The sequence below is a fragment of the Dermacentor albipictus genome, chromosome 1, assembly GCF_038994185.2.
Source record: "Dermacentor albipictus isolate Rhodes 1998 colony chromosome 1, USDA_Dalb.pri_finalv2, whole genome shotgun sequence".
In the NCBI taxonomy this organism is placed as follows: Eukaryota; Metazoa; Arthropoda; class Arachnida; order Ixodida; family Ixodidae; genus Dermacentor; species Dermacentor albipictus.
Window position 1 is genome coordinate 450,316,633 of NC_091821.1, and position 21,982 is coordinate 450,338,614.

General features: G+C 43.8%; 1 protein-coding gene across 1 annotated transcript in view; it reads right to left on the bottom strand.

Moving 5' to 3' along the window:
* Positions 1 to 21,982, bottom strand: part of LOC135911070 (acidic mammalian chitinase-like) — a 59,022-nt gene that overhangs the window by 4,807 nt on the left and 32,233 nt on the right. The window contains exons 5-7 of the mRNA XM_065443167.2: positions 12,884 to 12,996; positions 8,280 to 8,409; positions 38 to 208 (exon numbers count right to left, since the gene is read on the bottom strand). Of these exons, the coding sequence (XP_065299239.2) occupies positions 38 to 208; positions 8,280 to 8,409; positions 12,884 to 12,996 (414 nt within the window). The remainder of the gene's footprint in view (positions 1 to 37; positions 209 to 8,279; positions 8,410 to 12,883; positions 12,997 to 21,982) is intronic.

The window sequence follows — 21,982 nt, forward strand, 5'->3', positions numbered from 1 at the left end:
TTGGCGTCAATAGGTTGGTGGTTATGATGATACTTACTTCTGGTAAAGTGACGAAACCACCTCCATGTTTGTCACGTCCTGTAGCCAAGGAGCCAACTTGCCATCGCGTAGGATCCTTGAGCACCCAGGAGAGCCCGTATGTGGGGATTCCGACCATGATTTTCGATTTGGGGATGCCCAATGTTGCCCACGCATTGGCGCTATAAGCCTGTGAGGAATGAAAGCGCAATGAATTCCGAGTTGTTCATGTTTAACTTCTAGCTTGTATTTGGCGATGGCTGGCTTGCTCAGTGATATATATTTTTTTAAGTTCAGCTTGTAAGACTTGCCACAAAATGCACGGTGAACATTAAGCGCTTAAGAATTGTTGTCTCAGTGCACGAATGGACATTCTGTTTGCTTGTTTGTTTGCCTCTACGAGTGGCAGTCTCGTACGTGTCACGATTTTCGAAAAAAAAAAACATTGGACCTATGGCTGAGCAGAAAAGGTTTGCGGTGGGCCGCCTCGAAGCTGCAAAAATATTAATCCGAGATATTTTGTGACATGAAGGCTTCCTTAATGGAAGTATGGTGGTGGGCTGAAACTAAATAATTCCGTAAAGTTGTTCGGCCACCCATTTGTGGTTTCATTAGGCAGTATTCAACCCCTTCTGAGATACTTTCACTTTCGCGTCATTTATCGACACTAGCGTGACACGCGTTCGGCGTCTGAAGACCACGCATGCTCGCATGGTGCCAAGAGAGTTTGCCAGGATCGGTGTCGCTCGTAGGGCTACTGTAGTGGAATATCGGTAAAATGAAAGTATCTCCGCAAGTGATTGACGAAGAATACCTACCGTGGCGTTGAATTTTGCCAGCTATTCATTATTTTTCGCGGCCCAGCAGGGAAACGCATACACAGGCTCCCACTGTACTGTAACTGATTGCGGACTCTATTTCTTTCTTTGCCATTATCTCGCAGTTTGAGTGCTGTGTTTAGCTTGATTCTCACTTGACAGCGACATGCATTTCAACTGCATGCATTTCAACTGTTAATTTCGACATAAGCACCGCTGGAGAACCGGAAAAAACGCGTCAAAGTCAACATACCACGCCGGGAAGTGGTTTTCGAGAAAATATTGAGAAGCATTACGTCATCAATGCATTTTCGACAATATTTTTGAAGTGACCCGGCTTCATTCCTAAGAAATGACAGCCAAGCTCGCATATATGCACATTTTAATATTTAACAGACAACCGCTTTATCACTAGCTGTCATATATAATTATGACAGCCAAGTTGATATATATGCATATTTTAATATTTAATGGAAACAACCGCTTTACAACAGTAAAGAAATTATAACCGCAGAGCTAGTTGACAAATTTTACCACTATAAAGTGTAAATTTGCCATACATTCAATACCCCTTCAACGCAATAACGTATTGGTCAATGTAGCGCCAGAAATTGAGTTATTGTACCGGCAAACTCCCGTTCGGGACTTCCTTAGAGCGATTATAACTTATAGGAAAGGCTAATAAAGTTGCTACACTACCTTGTGAAGACAAAAACAGCCTAGATTTCGTATTTCGAGGAACTGCAGGCAGTTGTGGGTGACGCCTACTGATGGTTTTAAGTCTGTTTGACAATCATATGTTTTAAATATAATTACTGAATGCAAGTCTTCAATCAATTTCAATGCGTTATATGAGGCTTCTTGTTGGGTTTATTGGTCGCCTCAATAAACTATGCAATACACGGTGCTAATATTTAGCTTTAAGTTGAAGCATATTGTGAATTACGAATTATTCATCGTTATGCGTCGCATATTTGTTTTTGTTCAGAATTATTTGCTCATTAGTTTCAGACTGTGATACCGTCGTTACCCGCACTGTTCACTTTAGACCCAAAGCAAATGTACAAGACTCAAAGCTCACTTTTTAGTGAAACATGGGGAGGGTTGGGAGGGCGGAATATGAAGGGGTGGAATGTTAGTTGCAATGTCCGGCGAAGCCTTAACGCTCCTGGCTTAATTATATGCGTTGCAAGTTTTTACTGAAGTGTTGCTTTATTCCTATTTACATGCGTTATGCGAGGTCCGTAGTCTGTTGCCCAAGTGTCCTCAGTGAACTAAGCAAGGCACCTGGTTTCTATTTTGCAGAAAAATTAGTCATGCTGTGGGTCATATATAAGAAAATTTCCAAGCGTATAGAATAATTGAAGTATTTGCGATAACTTACATACGCAAAGGCTTCGGAGCGTTACGATTTTGTTTGACGAGAAGTGCAAAATTTTGTCCGCTTGCACTAGTATACATACAAGGACCATCAATATTAAATTTTGTAGTATTGGCAGAACGTCACTGCATATTTCTATGCGAAATTATATGCGTGGTAATTACGCATAGCTTTCGTAAAAGAATTCTTACTGCTCGAAACCGCCATATGGCCATTTCAGGCTATGTTTTTCAGTCTCCTGAGAAAATTCTACGTTACACCAAATTTATACGTAGCGAAATTGGGCAAACATTATGGGTTATGAGTAGGCAAAATTCAAGATACTTTAGTTCATTGTGACTTGCTCAATACTTATGTATTCAAGGGCTCCAGAGTACATACCATTCAGACCTACGAGTGGCCGAATATTTAGCGCGAAGCTTCGGGAAAAAAATGCAAATGCCACCAAAATTAAGCTTAGCTAAAATTGGGGATTACCATCGCAAATCTGTGCGCTAAGTTCGATACATGACATTAAATTTAGCTGCTGCAAGAAATAACGTAAGCATTTTTTTAAGTGTCACAAGGCGATTATCAGCTATTTTTCTCAACGTCGTGATATAGCTCTCCTAAACCAAAAATTAAGATTGCCAAGTCAGGTGCCGTCTGAAGTTCAATGTGCAGCTAAATGTTAACGTTTATGGCTTGATTATGAGGGTTACAAATATTTATTGAACACACATATTTTTCGGTATTTTCATGCCTTATACGATGTTCACCTTGTTCCCTCGGTAAACTAAATCAGTACCTTTTTAACGTTTGGTTAATCTAAGTGTAGGTTCACGGGTGGCGTGAAGACAAAGTTCAAAGATGCTGCGTTAATAGCGGCCGTTAGAATTAGATATCTCTAAAAGCACTCCATATATTATAAGTGCGTTTTACGAGCAGCGCAGAATTTATCCCATTGTAATGGCAGAATTACAAACGCGGCCGAGACCGAATTTATTGAAACTGGTGAGAACGCCATGCCAAATATATGTGGTAAGTTAAATGCCGAAATATTGGGGTAAAAAAGAATAAACTGAAACGAGTGTTTGAAAGTCTTATAAAACAGTTGTTGCAATGTCCAAGATAACTCTGCATGACACCAAATTAAACTTTTCTGGAAATAGGGGTCAAATGTGTGACGAAACATCGTTTTGTTTCTCGGCTAGATAGAAGTTTTAGTGAACGATCTATATTTGTGCATAATATTAAATTTGTACTATAGGCTCGACTGGTGCACTTGGTGGGCTAGATCAGGCATCTCGTTTATACTTCTTTTAGATCAGAGCAAGTTATGGGTAATATGTAAGCGTAGTTCAGACTACAATATTTTGAGCAAGTGTTCGATAAATGTCATACAGCAATTTTCAGCTATGCTTCTCTATGCCTCGAGGTAAATAAAGTTTACGAGATGCTCATATCTAGCGAAGATGTGGAGTGTTACAAGCGTGGTTTACGAACAACGGGAGATTTTTCCGTTGGCCTGGTGAACTATTAACCCAACCGAGATTAAACTTAGCGGAGAACAAAAGGCCAGTGGCAGGATATTGTGACCAAATGTTCTGACAACGCAAAATATGTGTGGATGAACTACCTCCTTTGCTAAAATTCATTCACCAGTTCCCGAAAGCAAAATTCCGGAATGGTTTCAAATGGGCCAGTTATGTACCGGCAACGTTTAAAGGTATGTGATTTGTTTATAGACAACTGACTTCCATATTGCAACTGCTCAAAAGAAACTCCATCGCTAGAAATTGTGTTGTGATTCTGCAATTTCGCACAAGCCTGCTCATCTTTTTTTTTTCGAGCATCGCGTTTCACTGACTCCACGAAGGAGGTCAGTTATAAGTGGCCATATTCAACAGCTGCTTTGAGAGTGTAGCATTCAGGCCTTTTGACTAATATAAATTTCGAAGTGCCTTGCAGGGCATGCTTTCAGTGATTCTCCGAGGCATCATTCTATCGTCGTCGAGGTCTTTCAGGGACCACAGAGCATGGCGTCGATGTCTCTCTCGCGGTCCCCCAAGACTCAGTGCTTTACGTTGGACGTAAACATAAGCAGCAAGGTGTCTCTTATTTTCGCCAAAAGGTGCCATGTTCAGTTCATTAGGTATACCAGGGAAGGCAACGGCAAACCGCGCAAAGCTGCTAAATATATTTAAAAAACATAACGAGCGTAGCAAGTATTCATAATGCTCTTATTAGGCCAAGAACATAAAATGCACGATAAATTGCACTTAACATTCCCACAATTTTGACAAACTTTTCATGTGTTGTCTTTTACGGCAACCTTAGCACTCTGAGAAAGATTCCACTCCAGGAAGCATTGCGGATGACGGTAGTATGACACACTGGAACGCATGAACGAGTAAGCTCCTATAAATTCGGTAAATAATCTACGCAGATGAAAGATCTATCATGTTAAATCAGTTCTACGAAAAGCCGCAGGGCGGAGGAAACTACATGAAAGGGAAAATTGTCGCCAACCCAAATTCGAACACGAAGCTACAAAGGAAACACATACGGGTTTCTCAGGAAGAAAGCCTCGTGCTTAAAGAAAAATGGGACCCGGAGCACAGTAGGATGAATGTTTCTTCAACTGATATAGTCATAGTTTCTCAGAAATGGTATGGGTTTCCTTTGTAGATTCGTACTGTGAAACGGATGGATGACAATTCTAATTATTTCAAACGTTTATCCTTCGTCATTGACAAAACACTTCCTACATCCAGGAACTTTAAACAACATACGTCGTTGAACATTTTGAACCTTGCATAGGTCATCGTGGCGACCCGCCAAACTAACAACATGACTCGTATAAGATGTGAAAATTAAGAGATACTGCGTACTGAGTCATTCTTGTTCAAGCATCGTAATAACTCGGACACATCAAACATTCGGCACGCATGACTAGTAGATTAGCGGCCATGTTCTACTAAGTATGAAAGTACCGCCGTCTTCGGTTCTGGCGTGGAAGTGAAAAAAAATTTGTAAGCGTTTATTAAAATTGCTCTGAAGAGGCCGAGAACGGTGGTGTGGTTCATCAATTTTATATGAACAACTGATTAACTCACATAGAGTGCAAAAGTTGCCGGCATATCACAACTTAGAGTTCCACATTTTGCTAAGGTATAATTTTGTGACATAATCACTGTGTTTTTTTTTTCAAAAACAGTGAAAGCAAGAAAACTATTTTGGGGGTTTCTGAGACGCACTAACAGCTTCACTGTAACTGATAAATTACTGGTTAAGATAAACGCGCACAGCGGTTGCTATCAATTTGAGTACACTATGAATACAAAAGGTTCTTTTACTTTATATTCATTTTACAAGTACAATTCTCTACAAATATTGCAGGCTCTGACACAGAAAGCATTGGTAGCTGCTGGTTATGAGAGTGTGGTAAGGAGCACGTCGGCGCCTTTAAATCTCTGCGAAACTCTCCTTCGCAATACTTACTGTAACGCACGTTATTCCGATAGAAATTATACGGACGCTCAAGGTGCTTATGCCCAGTAGCACTCAGTGTAGGCGTTATGCTGTGCTGCTTTCGAAGACGCATGCCCGGCCATCATGTTGAGGAATGGAAGACCTCCAGAGACGGGAAGCGCGTTTGGGTAAAAAAAGAATGAAGAAAGCACTGCCACGTTCCGCTCAAGTGGCTCTCCAGGAACGAGGTCAGCATTCCGTACTCCACGGCTGACTTGGGCGCAGTTCCCACCTTCCCGTAGAGCAGTTGCGTGCATATGACGCAGACGGTAACGTCAAATTAAATTTATATAATACTATGTTTCGGCGCTAACAAACGACGATTCTTTTCCTTCGGTCTCACCTCGTGCAACAGCTGCGGCTCTTGCAACGCAACAGGCACGCTCCTCATCCGGCCAGCATGTCACGAGGCCGCAAGTGCTACGCTAGAGCTTGCCATTGCTTTCGGATGCTTCACATTTGGGCTAAACTGGCACGTCTAAAGTTATTCAGCAAATGTTCGAACTGCTCTCGCTAGATGCCTTGTGCGACTAGTTCATTTGTTTGACCCAGTTATTGCCCCTAAAGAAAACTTAATAATTTGTCAATTACCAGCGTGGCTTACAGGCTGCAGGGCAATAAAAAGCAATTGTTTTGTGCAGTCTTGTTCAGCGTGTCCTCATCCACGCCCCCACCAATTTCGCAGAAGTGATCTGTCATTAGTTCTTGCATTCCATTTTACTTTTTATGTGATGCCCATTCGACCTTACTGCTTTTCAGGGCAACGATGCGTTAGTATATCATAAAGCACTATGTTGCTTTACCAAGTGCCGTGATTGCAGCGTTGACCCACGTTATCGGCATCTTACAGGAGGCCCAAAGTAGAACTAGTATGGTAAACTCGCTAGGCCTGAGAATGATACCGGTGGCCCACGCAAGTATGCTTATAAATGGCACTTTAGTGCTTCGGCACTGCGAACAGTTAACCATAAATGAGCACCGATATCTTCAAGTTCCCGTGCCAAGCAATAACATCGCCAGAAAGATTTTTTTCACTTTGGCAATCCGCAGCGACTGCTGCTCTTCAGGTGGTAACCGATGAACACAACCACCAATCTCGGCTGGTTATGCGCGTCGTATGTTTGCGACGTCAAGGACTGCTGCTTTCTGGAGTTATTTCCTTAGCTAAAGACTGCAGTTTCTTTCCATGACGTTGATGTATGAGCTGGAATCAGAAAAAAATATCACTGTTTCACCATAAGGGCGAATCAGTGAATGCGATTACAACATGTTAGGATATTATTCTACGTGTAGGATTCGTAGGTGCAGTGGCATTATGAATTGAAGTAAAGGCAAGCTGGCTGAGTAAGAACGATCTGTTACGCTAGCGGTTTTCCGTTTCGATCCCGCCATCGGGCAATTTCATTAGTGTTTATAATTAAAAGCAACTTGTTTCTTATGGACTGAAGACAACTTTTCCGTTTGGGGTAGGTTTCATACCTGTTTCCTTGGGCGATCCCGCTGGTTGTGCACAACCACGCCAATAAAATTATATTATTTTCAGGTTGGAGGTCTGTTATTGTTTCGCACTTTAAAATTTCAGTCTGAGGAGATTTAAGATAGAAGACATACGCTGTTAGTGTTTTGTGTCATATCTGCTTGTGTGCTCTCATTATCAAAATTGTGAGGAACTTACTATCTAGTCTGAATAACTTTTGTGTTAGAATGGTTTAGCAGTAACCTGCAATAACTGCGTGTCATATAGCATGGTATAGATTATGGCATACATATACCTAAATATATATGAAAGCTTCCAGCGAAGCCGATGGCGACGATGGTAAAAATTCTCTTGGAGTGTCCATATTATTGCTATCGCAAAAAAAAAGAGAAATGCTTCTAAGAACGAGTTAAGACCTCTCCAAATCGCTGTGGCGCTGTGTCGTTATAGTGTCATCTAGCGGAAACCAGAAAGGAAGAAAAGATCGCAGGATGCTGGTTGCCAGACCTTTATTTTTCTCGACAGATGAAATCTTCTAGATCACCCATGCCAGCAGGGAAGGCAGAACACCGGCCTGGCTCCACGACAGAGCCGATTGAGCGGTGCCTTGACGGCGTGTGTATTTCACGTGCCCTACAGAGAGAAGCGCTACTATCGAGCTCCCCTAGATTCTTGATTTTCGCAGCCACAACCTTCCGCGTGCATGTGCCGTCGATACCGGGACGGCAGGATGCCGCCTTCGGCAGTGCCGGCATGAGGGGGCCTCCAGCGTCCGTATTATTGCCGTCGCAACAAAATTTCAATTTAGATTCGAATAAATATGGTACTACCAATGTGCAAGAGAAGAATACATTCGAATTGTTTTCATCGCGATATTACGCTCGGCGGGCAACGCGTTAGTCGACGTACGACATTCCGTGAAAGCGTAAGCTTTTTTTGTGTCTGTGCTTCGTATTTTTATGTACTTTAGGGCAGAGCGCAACATCACTAGATTTGATAAATATCAGCTATATCATGTAGGACAGTCGAATTCAACCGCAAGACATAGCCAAACGCAGAAATTTATACGTACCAAGTTGAGCGTATTAAAGAAGGGAAGTTCGCCAGTTCTCGCAAACAGTGGACTGTTGTGGTCCACAAACGGAGCGTACCAGTAATAGGTGTGCAGGTCGTAGGTCATCAGGTTCACAAAATCTGCGTACCTACGCAGAAAATTACGCATAAGTCACCTGCCTAAGACTCTAAATTTATGATAGTCTTGTAAAAACTAGGACTGTTCTCTGGCTGAATTAGGACAAAAATAATGCTTCTCCAACAACACCAAGTTAGACGTTTCTCCTAATGTGCACAAAGTTCGTCGCATTCTTGTACGTGCATATTAAAAAAGAGGTAAAAAAACGTAAAAAAAACGTAGAAACACATTACAGCAATTGTGACAGCTTCCTATGCGTGTCGCCGCCCGCTATCTTGAGGTATAGTTTTGCTCAAATCTTACATGTGGTGTGAGAGTAACGTTATTTCTATTTAGTTTACAGGGCACCTAAAGGTAAGCAAAGTTAAGTAGGGCTTAAGTTTAGACCTCGAAGGCCGTGTACTTCGTCTCTGTGAACTTATGAAAAACAAGGCCGATGGGATCCCGAATAATTTTTCACACCATACTTCTTGAACTCGCATGACAATCTCGGCGCATGAGCGCTTTTACATTCCGTCGTTAGACGAGCGGTAGCTGCGATCTCCACCTAAACCAATGACCTGTTCAGCAGCGGAGCGCCTATAGACCGTTTCATCGGGCGAGGAGGATAGGGCGCGCGGAGAGCTTTTCCTCCTCTCTGGCTTGGGCGATCCGGCGCGGCGCTGCTTGAAAGTATTGCTGTCGCGTGCTGCGGAACGATTTCGAGATGTTTTAGCCCGCACTTTGTGAAACTTACGCCATGTTCGTTGATATAAGGTCGTCAGGGAAGCCTTTCGGTGCATCGGTAACTGCTGTAGGCAGAAATATGTCTTGGGGGAGTAAAAATGTGACGCGCATAATCAGCCACGCGCATTATCAGTCTCGGTGCGTGTATGTGTTGTTTACTATTTTGCTTATATCGATTTTAATTCAACACAGAAAACCGGTGCCTGTGCATTACCAGCATTAAATGGTAAATCAGCTCACTGTCTGATCGAATGGCGTAGGGAGTAAAACATAAAACATAAGAGCGCATGCTCGTGCACGGCCAACCTAAGGCAACCACGAAACAGCTGAGCGGCAGGCGCAATCAAATATCTGTGATACACTGGCATCGTTCTCACGCATTTCAAGTCTAGTATGCTTGAAATTATGTCTACGCTAGCCTTGCTGCATGAGGCCCATGGCGCTGCTCAACATAGCGATCACTGCGGTTAGTGAGCCAGCACGATACATATATAAGCTGTGTGCTTCGGCATTGCCTTTTTGGCCTGTATACAGCCATAATATATGAGAGGGCTCGCATAAAAAGAATGCGATGGCTATTTTTGAGCACAAAATTTCCGTAATAAGTGTCAGTGCGTCGTAGAGAAATGAACGAACATAACCGAAAAAAAAAATTCGGTCATCACCCTCTTTCTCTAAAAATCAAGAGAAAACGGACTAACACCGCACAACGCTTATAAATATATAACCGCTGATGCCATATGCTTGGACCATGCGCTATATAGAACAGAGATATCTGTAAACCAGCACTTACTACTGCTTAGGAAGCTCGCGCAGCTCGTAAACGGTCGCTTTGCTGGACAAGCTTAATTCAGACTGTAAGGTATGCTGATGTTACTAGCCAAAACTATTTTATTCAGCGGCGGAAACCTCATCCATACAACCAAGTAGTCATGCAATGCAACCTGCAGCGAACACTTTGAACGCTTGTCAAAGTATAACGGCACAGCTCCTATCGTTGCGGAACGATCGTCGCGTATGTTTCATGGCTTCTTAACTGCAGCTTAGAAATAGAGGATAGTACTGCAATAAGGTCACATTAGTGATTGGAACATTCAGAAATACACAATTGATCTCCGAGGCTGATCGTAGACTCGAATATGCGCGCATACATCGCGCTGCGTGTTCCGTCCACCTCAACGCCAGCGGAAATTCCGGCCATAACGCCTTAAACCACTTCAGCACGTCTCACAGAACCGTTTACAACGTAGAATACACACGTCATACTCAACAGACCGCACGACCGCGAAAACAAACGCCAGAGCCTACTGCCGAGCGTATACCTGCCATGCAAAAGACCGCTTTCACCCAAGCCAGTATGGCGCTGCTCATAGGCGGCGCCACTGCGTTCACAATATGGCGGCGCCTACGAAAAAACGGTCTATACAGTCAGTCAGAGTGTCTAGCTTCTATGCGAAGGAGTTGGATTAGGCTATCGCTGCAAATTTTACCAGTTGTGCAAGCATGCGCCGATGTGTGCACAATGCTAAAGGAAAGCGAGGGAATGACAACTTCAAGCTAATTCCGTTTTAGGAAGAGCAGCACTCCAATGAATTGGAAAGCTATAGAGGAAGCGAATGCAGCTCTTGGCGCTCCCATGCTACTCGGAGTGACATAGAACAAAGGGAAACCACCGGAAGAGCATACAATGCAATCTATTAAGAAATCGGCACACTATAGTGTGACATACCCTTTCCAAAAATTGCTTTGCGTTAAATTTGCAACCTTCGTAACGAGAGAAGTTAGACACGCTCGAAAAACGTCACCCTATAGACCGTTTTGTCGAGGGAGCTGCCAATTTACGATCACAGCGCCATCAATGTTCCGGCGACATGCTTGTATGTGGGATCGCGCTGGAGGGTGCAAAGCGACTGCACTGTTGACAACCAGCGGCAAGCTTTTGCGTGTTCCTCAGAGGTCACCATCAGTTTTTTTTTGTTGTTGGGAAACTCTTTAGCGTGTCGTTACTAAGCTTTGAGCTTCGATATAGCCGCAATATGGAACGGCGATGGGCGTAGAGGCGCTGCCACAACTCTGTTGGGGGTGTAAGAAGGAGGCGTGTCAAATCTGTACGCTGCCCATAGGTAACACTCGAACACCGTGATGTTACTGAATTTCTAGCCTTTGACTCTGTCAACAATCAGAGGCGTCTCTACCTGTGATGTGATGTGCCGCACCAGTGTACATTCGAATCTAGCGAAACTCCGCGGAAACACGTTTTGCTAACTACCATGCTTCTAACATTTTCGTGGTAAGAATTTAAAAGTACCGTTTTGCTGGCACACGGGCGTCAAGGTTGACAAAATAAGTAACGGCAAAATAACTCCACCCGGGAGGGCCATTAGTAAGGAATACTCTATAAAGTGACCTGGTTCTTCTGGCCGAAAAAATGCCACAATCAACCAGACGCACGCGACTCGCTGAATGAATCTGCGGACTCTTAGGTCGAGAGTGGTGCCCCTGCAATGGCACCTCGCCGACTCCTTACAAGAGGAACTTCATTTTCTGAATTCATACAGAGCCCATATGCGCGGCGTCGACCAAATAGCTTGCCCGTGAGATTCTGAATCACGGGAGAGACCATGTAAACTAAGGGCCACCGGCACACGGTAGACATGGCTTTGGTTACAGAACGAGAAAAAGACTCAGCATCAGTCTCTTCATCGGCATGCACTGTTTTAATTACACGTCCACAGTCAACTTTCACAAGAAAATAATTGCCAAGCATGGTAATCTTAGAACACATTTGAATAGAATCTGAATCGAAAGCTGACTCATGTCTCCGACCACAGCGGTGGAGGTCGCGCAGCCGCCGCGGCTGAAGGGGCACTTCACATCCGCTTCGAAAATATTTTTGCAGCCGAATGCGACACAGCGGTAGCGCGCTGACTTTGAGCCATCTGACCCCTCAGCAATCACAGATGGAACACGTTAGAATTGCACTAACACGCAATCACGACGCTACATCTCCAAGCTGCCACCGGGAGAAACAACAATGTCCACATATCAGTGCAAGGAGAAAGTGGCGCGGCGCGCTGGCTAAGGCTACGTTTCTCCACGCCGATAAGCGATCTATGTGTTCCAGCGTGCCTAGTCTCTATCCGCCAGCGCAGCCCATTGTTCATTTTATCTTGATTTGCGTAAGTTACACAATCACTTACAGTATGGCGGATGATTCGGCACAATCACTACAAGGTTTCTTACAAGTTCATTAAGTATTACAATGAGGTTTAGAATTTTGCCACACAATGCTTGAGAATTTCGCTGATCGCCCACTTTGAATCACCGCTTTCCGAAACTCGTGACACCAGGCCTGCTGCCTCGATTTTCCTACGCGTTATAATTCTTTAAAACTGGCTCATGTTTATTAAAACATGTTCGGTTCCGTTGTACATAACTGTGATGCTCCAATTCCTAAAAAAGGCTTCCCTTCAACATGAGCACAAAGTCGCAGTAGAAAAAGCAGACTTGTCTGCTTTACTTTGAAATACACACTTTTATCGGCTCCGTTATTAGACTGCACTGGATGGCTACGATTTCACTGACGTATTTCACATCAGTGAAAGCATGCGCAGAACAAAGTGCAGAGGGAGCACGCGGCTAACAAAGTGAAATAAACGCACATTAGATTCATACACTAACAAGCGTGCCACGCCATATATATTGCCTATTCTCAAAGTGTAACAAAAAAACAAGAAATAAAGAAGATTTCTACTCACTTAGCAATAGAGGGAACACGATATGACTCTACAACGAGGGATAATGGAGCGGGCACAGCAACCGAGAGAAGAAGGGGGCGCTCAGGATCAATCTTCAGCTCCTCAAAGGCTTCCTGAGCGTGAGGAAAACACGTCACGTCAGGTACATCAATGTATGTAGCATTTAGGGCTCCTAAAGCGGTGAATCTGTGGTTTTCACTTAGATTGAACAAGCGAATAATCATATATTTATGACGGCAAAATGAATGGAGAGCTCCTAAGGCCAGAGAGATATAAATAAGGTACGAAAGGCGCCTAATGGGAAGGTAAATATCAACATCTTTGCCACATTACACGGAGAAATGGGTGAAGAGAGACAGCAAGTTAAACTAAAAAGGAAAGTACACGCATATATATATACATACATATATATATATATATATATATATATATATATATATATATATATATATATATATATATATATATATATATATATATATATACACTCATGTACTCAGAACGCAATAAACACTGACACCAAGGACAATGTAGGGGAAGCAGCTTGTGATTAATAAATGAAATAAAGGAACGATAACTAAATGGAAATTAAAGTGGACCGAAAAACAACTTGCCGCAGGGGTGAACCGACCCCAATAGCTTCGAATTTCGCGTGCGATGCTCTACCAATTGAGCTACCGCGGCGCCCTTTCCCCATCCACTTTCTTGGGTATTTAATAAATACACATAAATACTATTTATGTGTCCTAGTAGAACCCTGGACCGTTAGCCAGCGCCACCATTCGCAGACATTGGCGGCGGACGTGGAAAGTCCTGTTTGCCGCAGGCGTCTCGAGAACGGCATCTTTTCGGGGGAAGGCAACTGGTCAATAAACCGACACATGCTACTTGAAGGCATCAATGTTGCCGGATGCGTGACCCTCGTTATGTTATAAACGAGAAGAAAGGGTTTAACCGAGAGGCCCGATTTTTATTAGTCATATCATAAGAAGCCAACAAACACTGACACCGAGGAAAACATAGGGGAAATTACTTGTGCTTAATAAATGAAATAAAGAAACGATAACCTAATGGAAATAAAAAAATATGGGGCTTTACGTGCCAAAACCAATTTCTGATTATGAGGCATGTCGTAGTGGAGGACTCCGGAAATTTTGACCACCTGGGGTTCATTTACGTGCACCTAAATCTAAGTACACGGGTGTTTTCGCATTTCGCCCCCATATATATGCGGCCGCCATGGCCGGGATTCACCCGCCGTGGTTGCTCAGTGGCTATGGTGTTGGGCTGCTGAGCACGAGGTCGCGGGATCGAATCCCGGCCACGGCGGCCGCATTTCGATGGGGGCGAAATGCGAAAACACCCGTGTGCTTAGATTTAGGTGCACGTTAAAGAACCCCAGGTGGTCAAAATTTCCGGAGTCCTCCACTACGGCGTGCCTCATAATCAGAAAGTGGTTTTGGCACGTAAAACCCCAAATATTAAAAATGGCCGGGATTCGATCCCGCGACCTCGTGCTCCTAATGGAAATTGAAGTGGACGAAAAAAAAAAGTCACAGCTGGTGGGAACCGAACCCACAAACTTCGCATTCGACTGGACGTGGCATACACGAACAATTATCTGTACCGCATAGGACTTGCCACTAACCCATACTGTGATAACTGCCGCAACTTAGAGACAATTGAGCACATATCACTAGAATGCCCCGCGTACCGCGACGAGAGACAATTTTATTAGCACCAAATGGACATGAGTCGCCAAGAACCGTTAACGTTACCGAGCATATTAGGTCCAATGCCCGGCCCTTCAAAACAGCGACGGGTTTTGGATTTATTGTTCAAATACCTGACAGAAATTGGTCAAATAGGAAAACTTTAAAAATTGCATCCTTCCTATACAAAAGCCTAAATTTACCCGCCATGTCACGTGTAAAAATTAGTATTTATTTTTATCCTTTTTCTTTTCCCCCACTCTTTTCTGGAATTTTTTAATCCCATTCCCCATCCCTATACAGAGTAGCATGCCAGTGGTTATATACGCGCCGGCAAAATTCTCTGTTTTTCTAATAAAGAGCCCTCTCTCTCTCTCTCTCTCTCTCTCGCATTTCGCGTTTCCATTAATTGTCATTATTTTCTATTAATTTCTATTAATTTATCGTTTCTTGATTTCATTCATAATGGACAAGTAATGTCGTCTATGTTGTCCTTGGTGTCAGTGTTTGTTGGCTTCTTCTGATATGACTCATAAAAATCGAGCCCCTCGGTTAGCCCCTTCCTTCTCGTTTACACACACAGATACACACACACACACACACACGTATATATATATATATATATATATATATATATATATATATATATATATATATATATATATATATATATGTACGCGCGCGTGTGTGTGTGTGTGCGTGCGTGCGTGTGTAAACGAGAAGGAAGGGGCTAACCGAGGGGCCCCTTATATATATATATATATATATATATATATATATATATATATATATTAAAGCATTCTTTTTGTTATTGGAAGAGGCGTGTGTCTGACTCGCATAATTTGCCCTTATCATCGCTGACGTTAAGTTAGGTTGCAGTGGACGTTCGTAATAAACAAAACCATGAAGTTTGTGCATTTTCTTTCTTTTCTTTTTGTACAGCTCCTGGAGTCTTATTTACGCACTGCAAAGGCAGCTCCATAAAGTAGAAGCAGAGTCAACAGCAATTTGCCGTCTATAAAACATGCTGTTAATTCATGTTTCTCTGCAACCTGCCGTCGCTAAGTATTCTTTTGGTTGCTGATATTTTTTATGTAAAGATGTCTGCCTGCTCCTGTTTAAGTACTGCAGCCGTGCGTTGCCTTTGCTTCGTCACTGCATTATCGCATTGACTATTTCAGTGATCAAATCCATTTTTTTTTGTCCAGTCAATTTTACTACCCAACATATCTAACTTGATTTAAGCACATCTATCATGTCTACACCAACGTGTGTATCACGCCTCAGACACTTGTTAGAGCCCTGAGGGTTACTTTATGGGGTGCTACTATCCCCGCAAAGCTGAATTAGAGAGTCCTCACCACTCACACAAGTCTGACCGGATTGGTTGTAGTTTTCTTAAATGTAATGTCGCACTTGGTACGAGCTGCAACGCGCACGCGCTCTGCCATGCACTTTCGCGTTGTAGTTCATATTGAGCGCGATAGTACATGTGGCAAAGCCACAAGCAGTGCGGTCCGATTTGTGTGAGCGGTGGGGACTCTCTGGCTCAGCTATGAGGGAATAGAATGAGCCAGTTAGGTAGCATTGAACTACAGTTGCTACCGAGCTGCTGAGCCATCCTACACCGTGCTGCCGCCAGGCAAAGCAAGTCTTTCGAAGTGACAGTTTCTTTGGGCACGCCTTGGAAATGTAACTATATGGCGCAGTTTCTACTTTGTCCGTTGTTTCTCTGCTTTGGTTTTGCAACCTTTGAGGTAAAACATGCTCGAAAAATCTTTTAAATTTAATAATCTGGATTTTGTGCTTCATGAAATTTTGATAATTCTCCTCGCGAAGCTTTGAGACCATGCTCTCTTAATACATTTTATCACTAACGCAATGAAATCGACCTTTCTTGCGGTATTCAGTGTTCATTGAAAAAAAAAATGTATACGCACTGAACCTTTTCTTTCCGTCAGACACCATTCATTTAAGAGGAAACGTTGCAATTTCGCCAGTGTGGCGAAGTGTAGATTGCGATAGCAAATTAGTACACAGCCATACGAAGTAAAGGTAGTTGCTTTTTTGGCCGTATACACTGTAAACATTCGCGTACTAACTACATCAACAAACATGGTGTCACGCGCGCAGAGGCAAGCATGAACACATCTCACTCGGTGACCCCGGACTCTCGCTTTCAAAACGGTGGCATGAGCAAGCGTGGCAGCACAATATAGCGAATTGAACTTCGTGCTGCCTGTTCTTGAAAGCGCACTTATCAGCGAGGACGCAGGGGAAATGCAGCTATCAGCCATCGACGCAACTAGACCCTCCCGTACAAAAATGACTTTCGAGGGCTGATAGCTGCATTTCCCCTGCGTCCTCGCTGATCAACAGTCATTGATATATTGTTGGGAAATTGTTGAAACAACGGACTTCAACAAATTTTCAAGAGCAATTGAGTTCACTCAATTTTTGCACAACAATATTTCCGTTGAGTGTTCTCAATGAACAATTTATTGAGTAATTTGTGTTGATTTTTTTAGTTGTTTTCTGTTGTATAGCAGTTGAGTCCAGCATACAATAATTAGGACTCGCATATGAAGACATTCCAAACATTTATTGCGATGCGTTCCAACCTCATTCTTGTAACTTTGCGGCAGGTAGGTTCTTCTTTCGCCTCGCTTTCATTAATAGACAATTATGTGTGACCGATGGGGTGGAATCGAACGTCGGCCGTCGAGCCCGGTACTCTAACCAATAGGCCACGAGCGCGCGCATACATACTCCTCTCATTCGAAAGCCAGTAAGATCTGAGATGCTTGGCGCGTGCGCCGCGTGCAACTTCCAGGTGCTGTCGCTACAGCTGACGCTTTGAAGCGCCTATGTCCGGTACTGCCCCACTTTCGTAGCCATTTTCGCTACGTAAAAACTGCAACGTTAGACTAGATTCATGACCGCCCAAGTTCATAAAGATTTATTTATTCGCTGGTGTACAAATGCCATCGTAGTTTTAACATACGCTAGATGACATAACCATGGGTACGATCCAAAATGAGCACGTTTCGCGGAGCAGAAGAATGCGAAATTCACTTGCAAACACGGTGACTACGCGCATGTGGAGTTCCCCAAAAGTAGACACTGCGGCAGCGTGGCCGGCGAGAAGAAGGGTGCCGACAGGCGACGACGCTACTTCGAGCATCGGACGCGCTGTGGGAACCATAGGATGCAAGCACGCACACGCTAAAAGCATACACCGGTGAGGTCTTCGAATTTCCTGCGACGTACCCACTGTCCGTAAAGCTAATATAGTTTTCTTATCCAATGTCCGTGGTACTAGAGATCAAAGAACGAATGCGCTTTCACATCGCAGCGCGCAGCCGCTATAACCATTGAATTCAAAGAGCTTCGGATTCAGCAACGGCCACAACAGTATCACAGCTAATCGCTGTATCTGCGGCTGCTCCCATCTTTCGCCTAGCAAAAAGCACGCGATTTATTTTAGCCTCGCCTAATGGTCGTTTTCTCATCTCCCAAGCCTGCAGGTCTCGTGTATGTTCAGTCAAGAACACCAAAGGGAAATGAAAGAAATACGGGTAACGGACTCTTATCATACCTTACTTGTCACCTCGTCATCTGAAAAGGCGCTACAAACTATTTTAGAAGCTTTATTTTTGTAAAGATAGGAAAACTAGTAGTATTCTTTATTTTTAGATGGAGCTAGAAACGTCCTGGCAGCGTTCGGGTGTGTATTTGTGCGCGTAAGCGGGTGCAACCGAGCTTCGCTTTGCGCACACTTTTGCAACAGCACACACGGTTACCGCTTAGTTTCGTAGTCGGATTTTTTGGTCGTAGTATTTATTGTTTACGCTACAAGTTAAGCTATTCGTAAAAATTTATGAAGGTTAGTTGCTGAAAAATTATTGCTAATTAATTAGCGGTTTTTCAGTGCCGTTATTTTGTGTTTGAAAGGTTTTTATAACTGAATACGATAGTGAAGCTGTGAACGGCTTTCGCTCTCAGTTATTCGGTTGCAGTTGTGCAGTGGTCCACGCCTCATGCTTTTTGATTAAAGTATTTTTTTCTTTTCGGACATCACCACGCACATTCTAGTGATATGCTATAACAATGATAAGTGGGACGTTTATCCGTTGAAGTGGTTGGCTCACCCAGCTACTAGACTTTGACTGATGTGCGAGCCTGGTTGTTTTGATGAGTTGCGCGGCAGAGGTCAAGATGCCTGTTGGAAAGAAGGCACCCCGAAAGAGTCGCAGCCGAACTTCTGCAGATAGGTAAGTAATCTCGTTTTGTTGGGCACGTAGCCTTTTTTTTCTATTTTGACATTGACGAGCGGGAGATGTTAAGCCCACCGTTCGTTTTCTTCAAGCAAACCGCATGCCCCGGAGCAACTGCACGCGATAATAACTCTCGCTGCCGCCGTCACTTCGTTTGAAACAATAGTAGGCGAAGATGCAGCGGCGCCCCATGTGCGTAAAATTGCATGGCTTCATTTGTTCCTGTCTAATAACGTTTCCTTCATCTGTATGAGAGAACACAATTGGAACTTAATGATCCGCTTCTCTGCGCAGTGATAATTTTGTACAGTGGCCACGTCATCTTTCATGGGGGCTCACGTGGGCCGTCTAAGCACTTGTTATCGCGTTCCGATACGTTAGAGGCGCGCTGCCTTTGAAGGTATTTAGGCAGGCACTACGAGCTTACTCCTGGAGAACCGCGACAAATAATTGTGCAGCAGGTGTGCAGCTGTGCTACGCTTGTACCACACTCGTACCGGAAGGCAGTGTTGCACTTCACGCTTACGCATTTCGTGACTATGGCGGCCGCCGTGGCAATTTGGGGCTCGAGGTCGTGGATACGATCCCTGCAGCGGCCGCATTCCAAAGGAGCGGAATGCAAAAAGGCTCGTGCATTGGGCATTGTATGCACGTAAACATTTCGAGAAAGTCAAAATTATTACGGAGTACCCAACTACGACGTGCCTCATAATCAGATCGTTGGTTTGGCACGTGGAACATCAGAATAATTTTTTTTTTCCGTAGTGGCTCATGGTATAGCATGCGGTTAGTGTGATCACCATTTGTGCCGTAGCGGTTAAGCGCCTCGATTTAGGTTGCCGCTAATGATGTGGCGCACTGCGAAATATAGTTCGCCTCTTTGGGATTTGCGGAGAACGGCCAACCGTTTAGTCGCAGCTTCCGCGCGGTGGCTGTACACAGATACACAGCGCAAATGAACAGAGGTGTGGTGACGACGACGGCAAAGAACACAGCCGCCGACGGGCTGACCTTATCGCCTATCACCGCCAAAACTACCGCAGTAAGCATCTTTATCTAGTGCGGCGGGTTGCCATTGAAGGCGTACTGTACAATTTTAATAGGCGATAACCAAAACATGCCACCGCTCTCTGCTGCCTGTTTGAGTTGGACCGATCTGAATGTAGGTTGCCTGCAGAAGCGAAAGGAGCTCCGATTGGCGCATTGTCGCCTCGAGCTAAGCGTCGCAGTCGAGCACCGTTTGCGCGGTGAAGAATGACGCGTGCACGAAGCTAGCTCACTGCGCGGATGCTACCGCGCAAAACGCGCAAGGCTTGTACGCGACATTCTGCACACGCCGGAGTGGCTAGCTTCAAAGAAGCAGTACATACATGTTCTCACTCGTACAGGCACGCTCACGCTTGCGTCGCTGTCGGCTATCTTTAGGTAATTCCTTCGGGAGCTGGACTTTACCCAAAGATTCGATATCTGCTTGGTATCGGCTATGCACTGTCGGGTACTCTTTGGTTCTGCGAGAGAGCCAGGAATATTTTTTCCCCGCAGTGAAACATCGCTGTGCGTGTTTTAGCTAACATTTACCGTAGCACCCATTACTTCCTTTTCTCGGCAGCACCCGTGAAGAGTCGCAAATTTTTACTTGCCATTATAGTGTGTACTTCTATTTCGTGCGTAGTTATGTGCATTGTGTGGCAGATTCTTAATCCGCGTAATCTCATTTTCTGTCCACATTTCCTTCTCACAGGTTACGCATGCAGCAAATTCCTAGGTGCTAAAGTGTTCTACGCCAAAAGCACCTTGGCGTCGTGCAAGGGACACCCGTTGATATGTGGCTGATTCACTAGCAAGCTTCCATCTCTGTTGCCACTCTCCATCAAGTGGGATTTTCAACTATTTTTTGTGCTGCTCGATGGTGTACTAGCTGCCGCATGGACGCTGTGAAGGCTTACTTTCGATTTGCTCTGGCGTTTAGTAGTGAAGGATGGGCTACCTTTTGAGAGGAGGCATTTACGTTTGTTTGTGAGAACGTTTACCAGCCTAACCCAGTGATACTTGTGTACTGTAAACAGCAACACGAACAGAGACGGATGACTAAATAGGTAGGAGCACACACGAGCGCCAGCTCTACTAAAGGTTTACTTTTGATTACAGAGGTATTAAACACACTGGTCAACTTGACAAAGGTAAAAATCCGTGCATGCGTGGCAGAAACAGCCACGTGCGACAAGAAAAAAAGATATGAAAAAGCCATGTCATGTAGAATAAACCTGCGTGAAAAACGAGAACTATCAGACAAATATTTCGAAAAAGCGAAATATTTGTCGGATAAGTGATACTACCGAACGAGAAATACTCTTTTGAGAACTGCAAGTTTTTCCCACTAAGGGCAACAGATAACTTGGCTATGCATTTTGCTGCGTTTGTGATCAATAAATATTGCTTCTGGAACTCCTCTGGTGTTGCAGTATAGAGCAGAAAGAACGATTGTTTCATCACAAAGATCAGAATACAAGAGGACTTATGGAAGCATTATTTATTGATCCCGAAGAAATTTCATAAGCAAGATTTCTGTGACCCTTAATGGGAAAGAGTTGCTGCAGTACTTCTCGTTAATATCACTTACCGGACAAACATTTCAGTCTTCATGTTTTTGTTAGTTTTTGACGCACATGTTTATTCTACAGGACGTATTTCTGTCCTTTTTTGTTGTGCCGGGCTGTTTCTGCTGCGCATCCATGGCGTTTTCTTTGTGAAGTTGGCCAGTGTGTTTAAAATGTTTGTCTTCATGAATAAACTTCTAATTGAGTCAGCGTTCATGTGTATTCCTATCTTAATTCATCCTTCTCGTCTCTGTTTGGGTGGTTGTCAAATATAAATGTACACCGAATTGGCGAAGTGTCCATAGAATTGATACATGAAGTTATTTGCGCTGTTTATTTCAGGAAGAACGCTAAAGGGTCTTCTCTGTTTTTAACACTGAGTACATTTTTCTAGTACAAGGAGTCCCTTCAGGAAGCCAATAAGAGTGATCGTAACTTCCTTTGCGTGAAAGATTTATAAATTTCATCCGTTCAAGGCATGACATGGCACATGCCTGAGTGTAGGTTGCAATA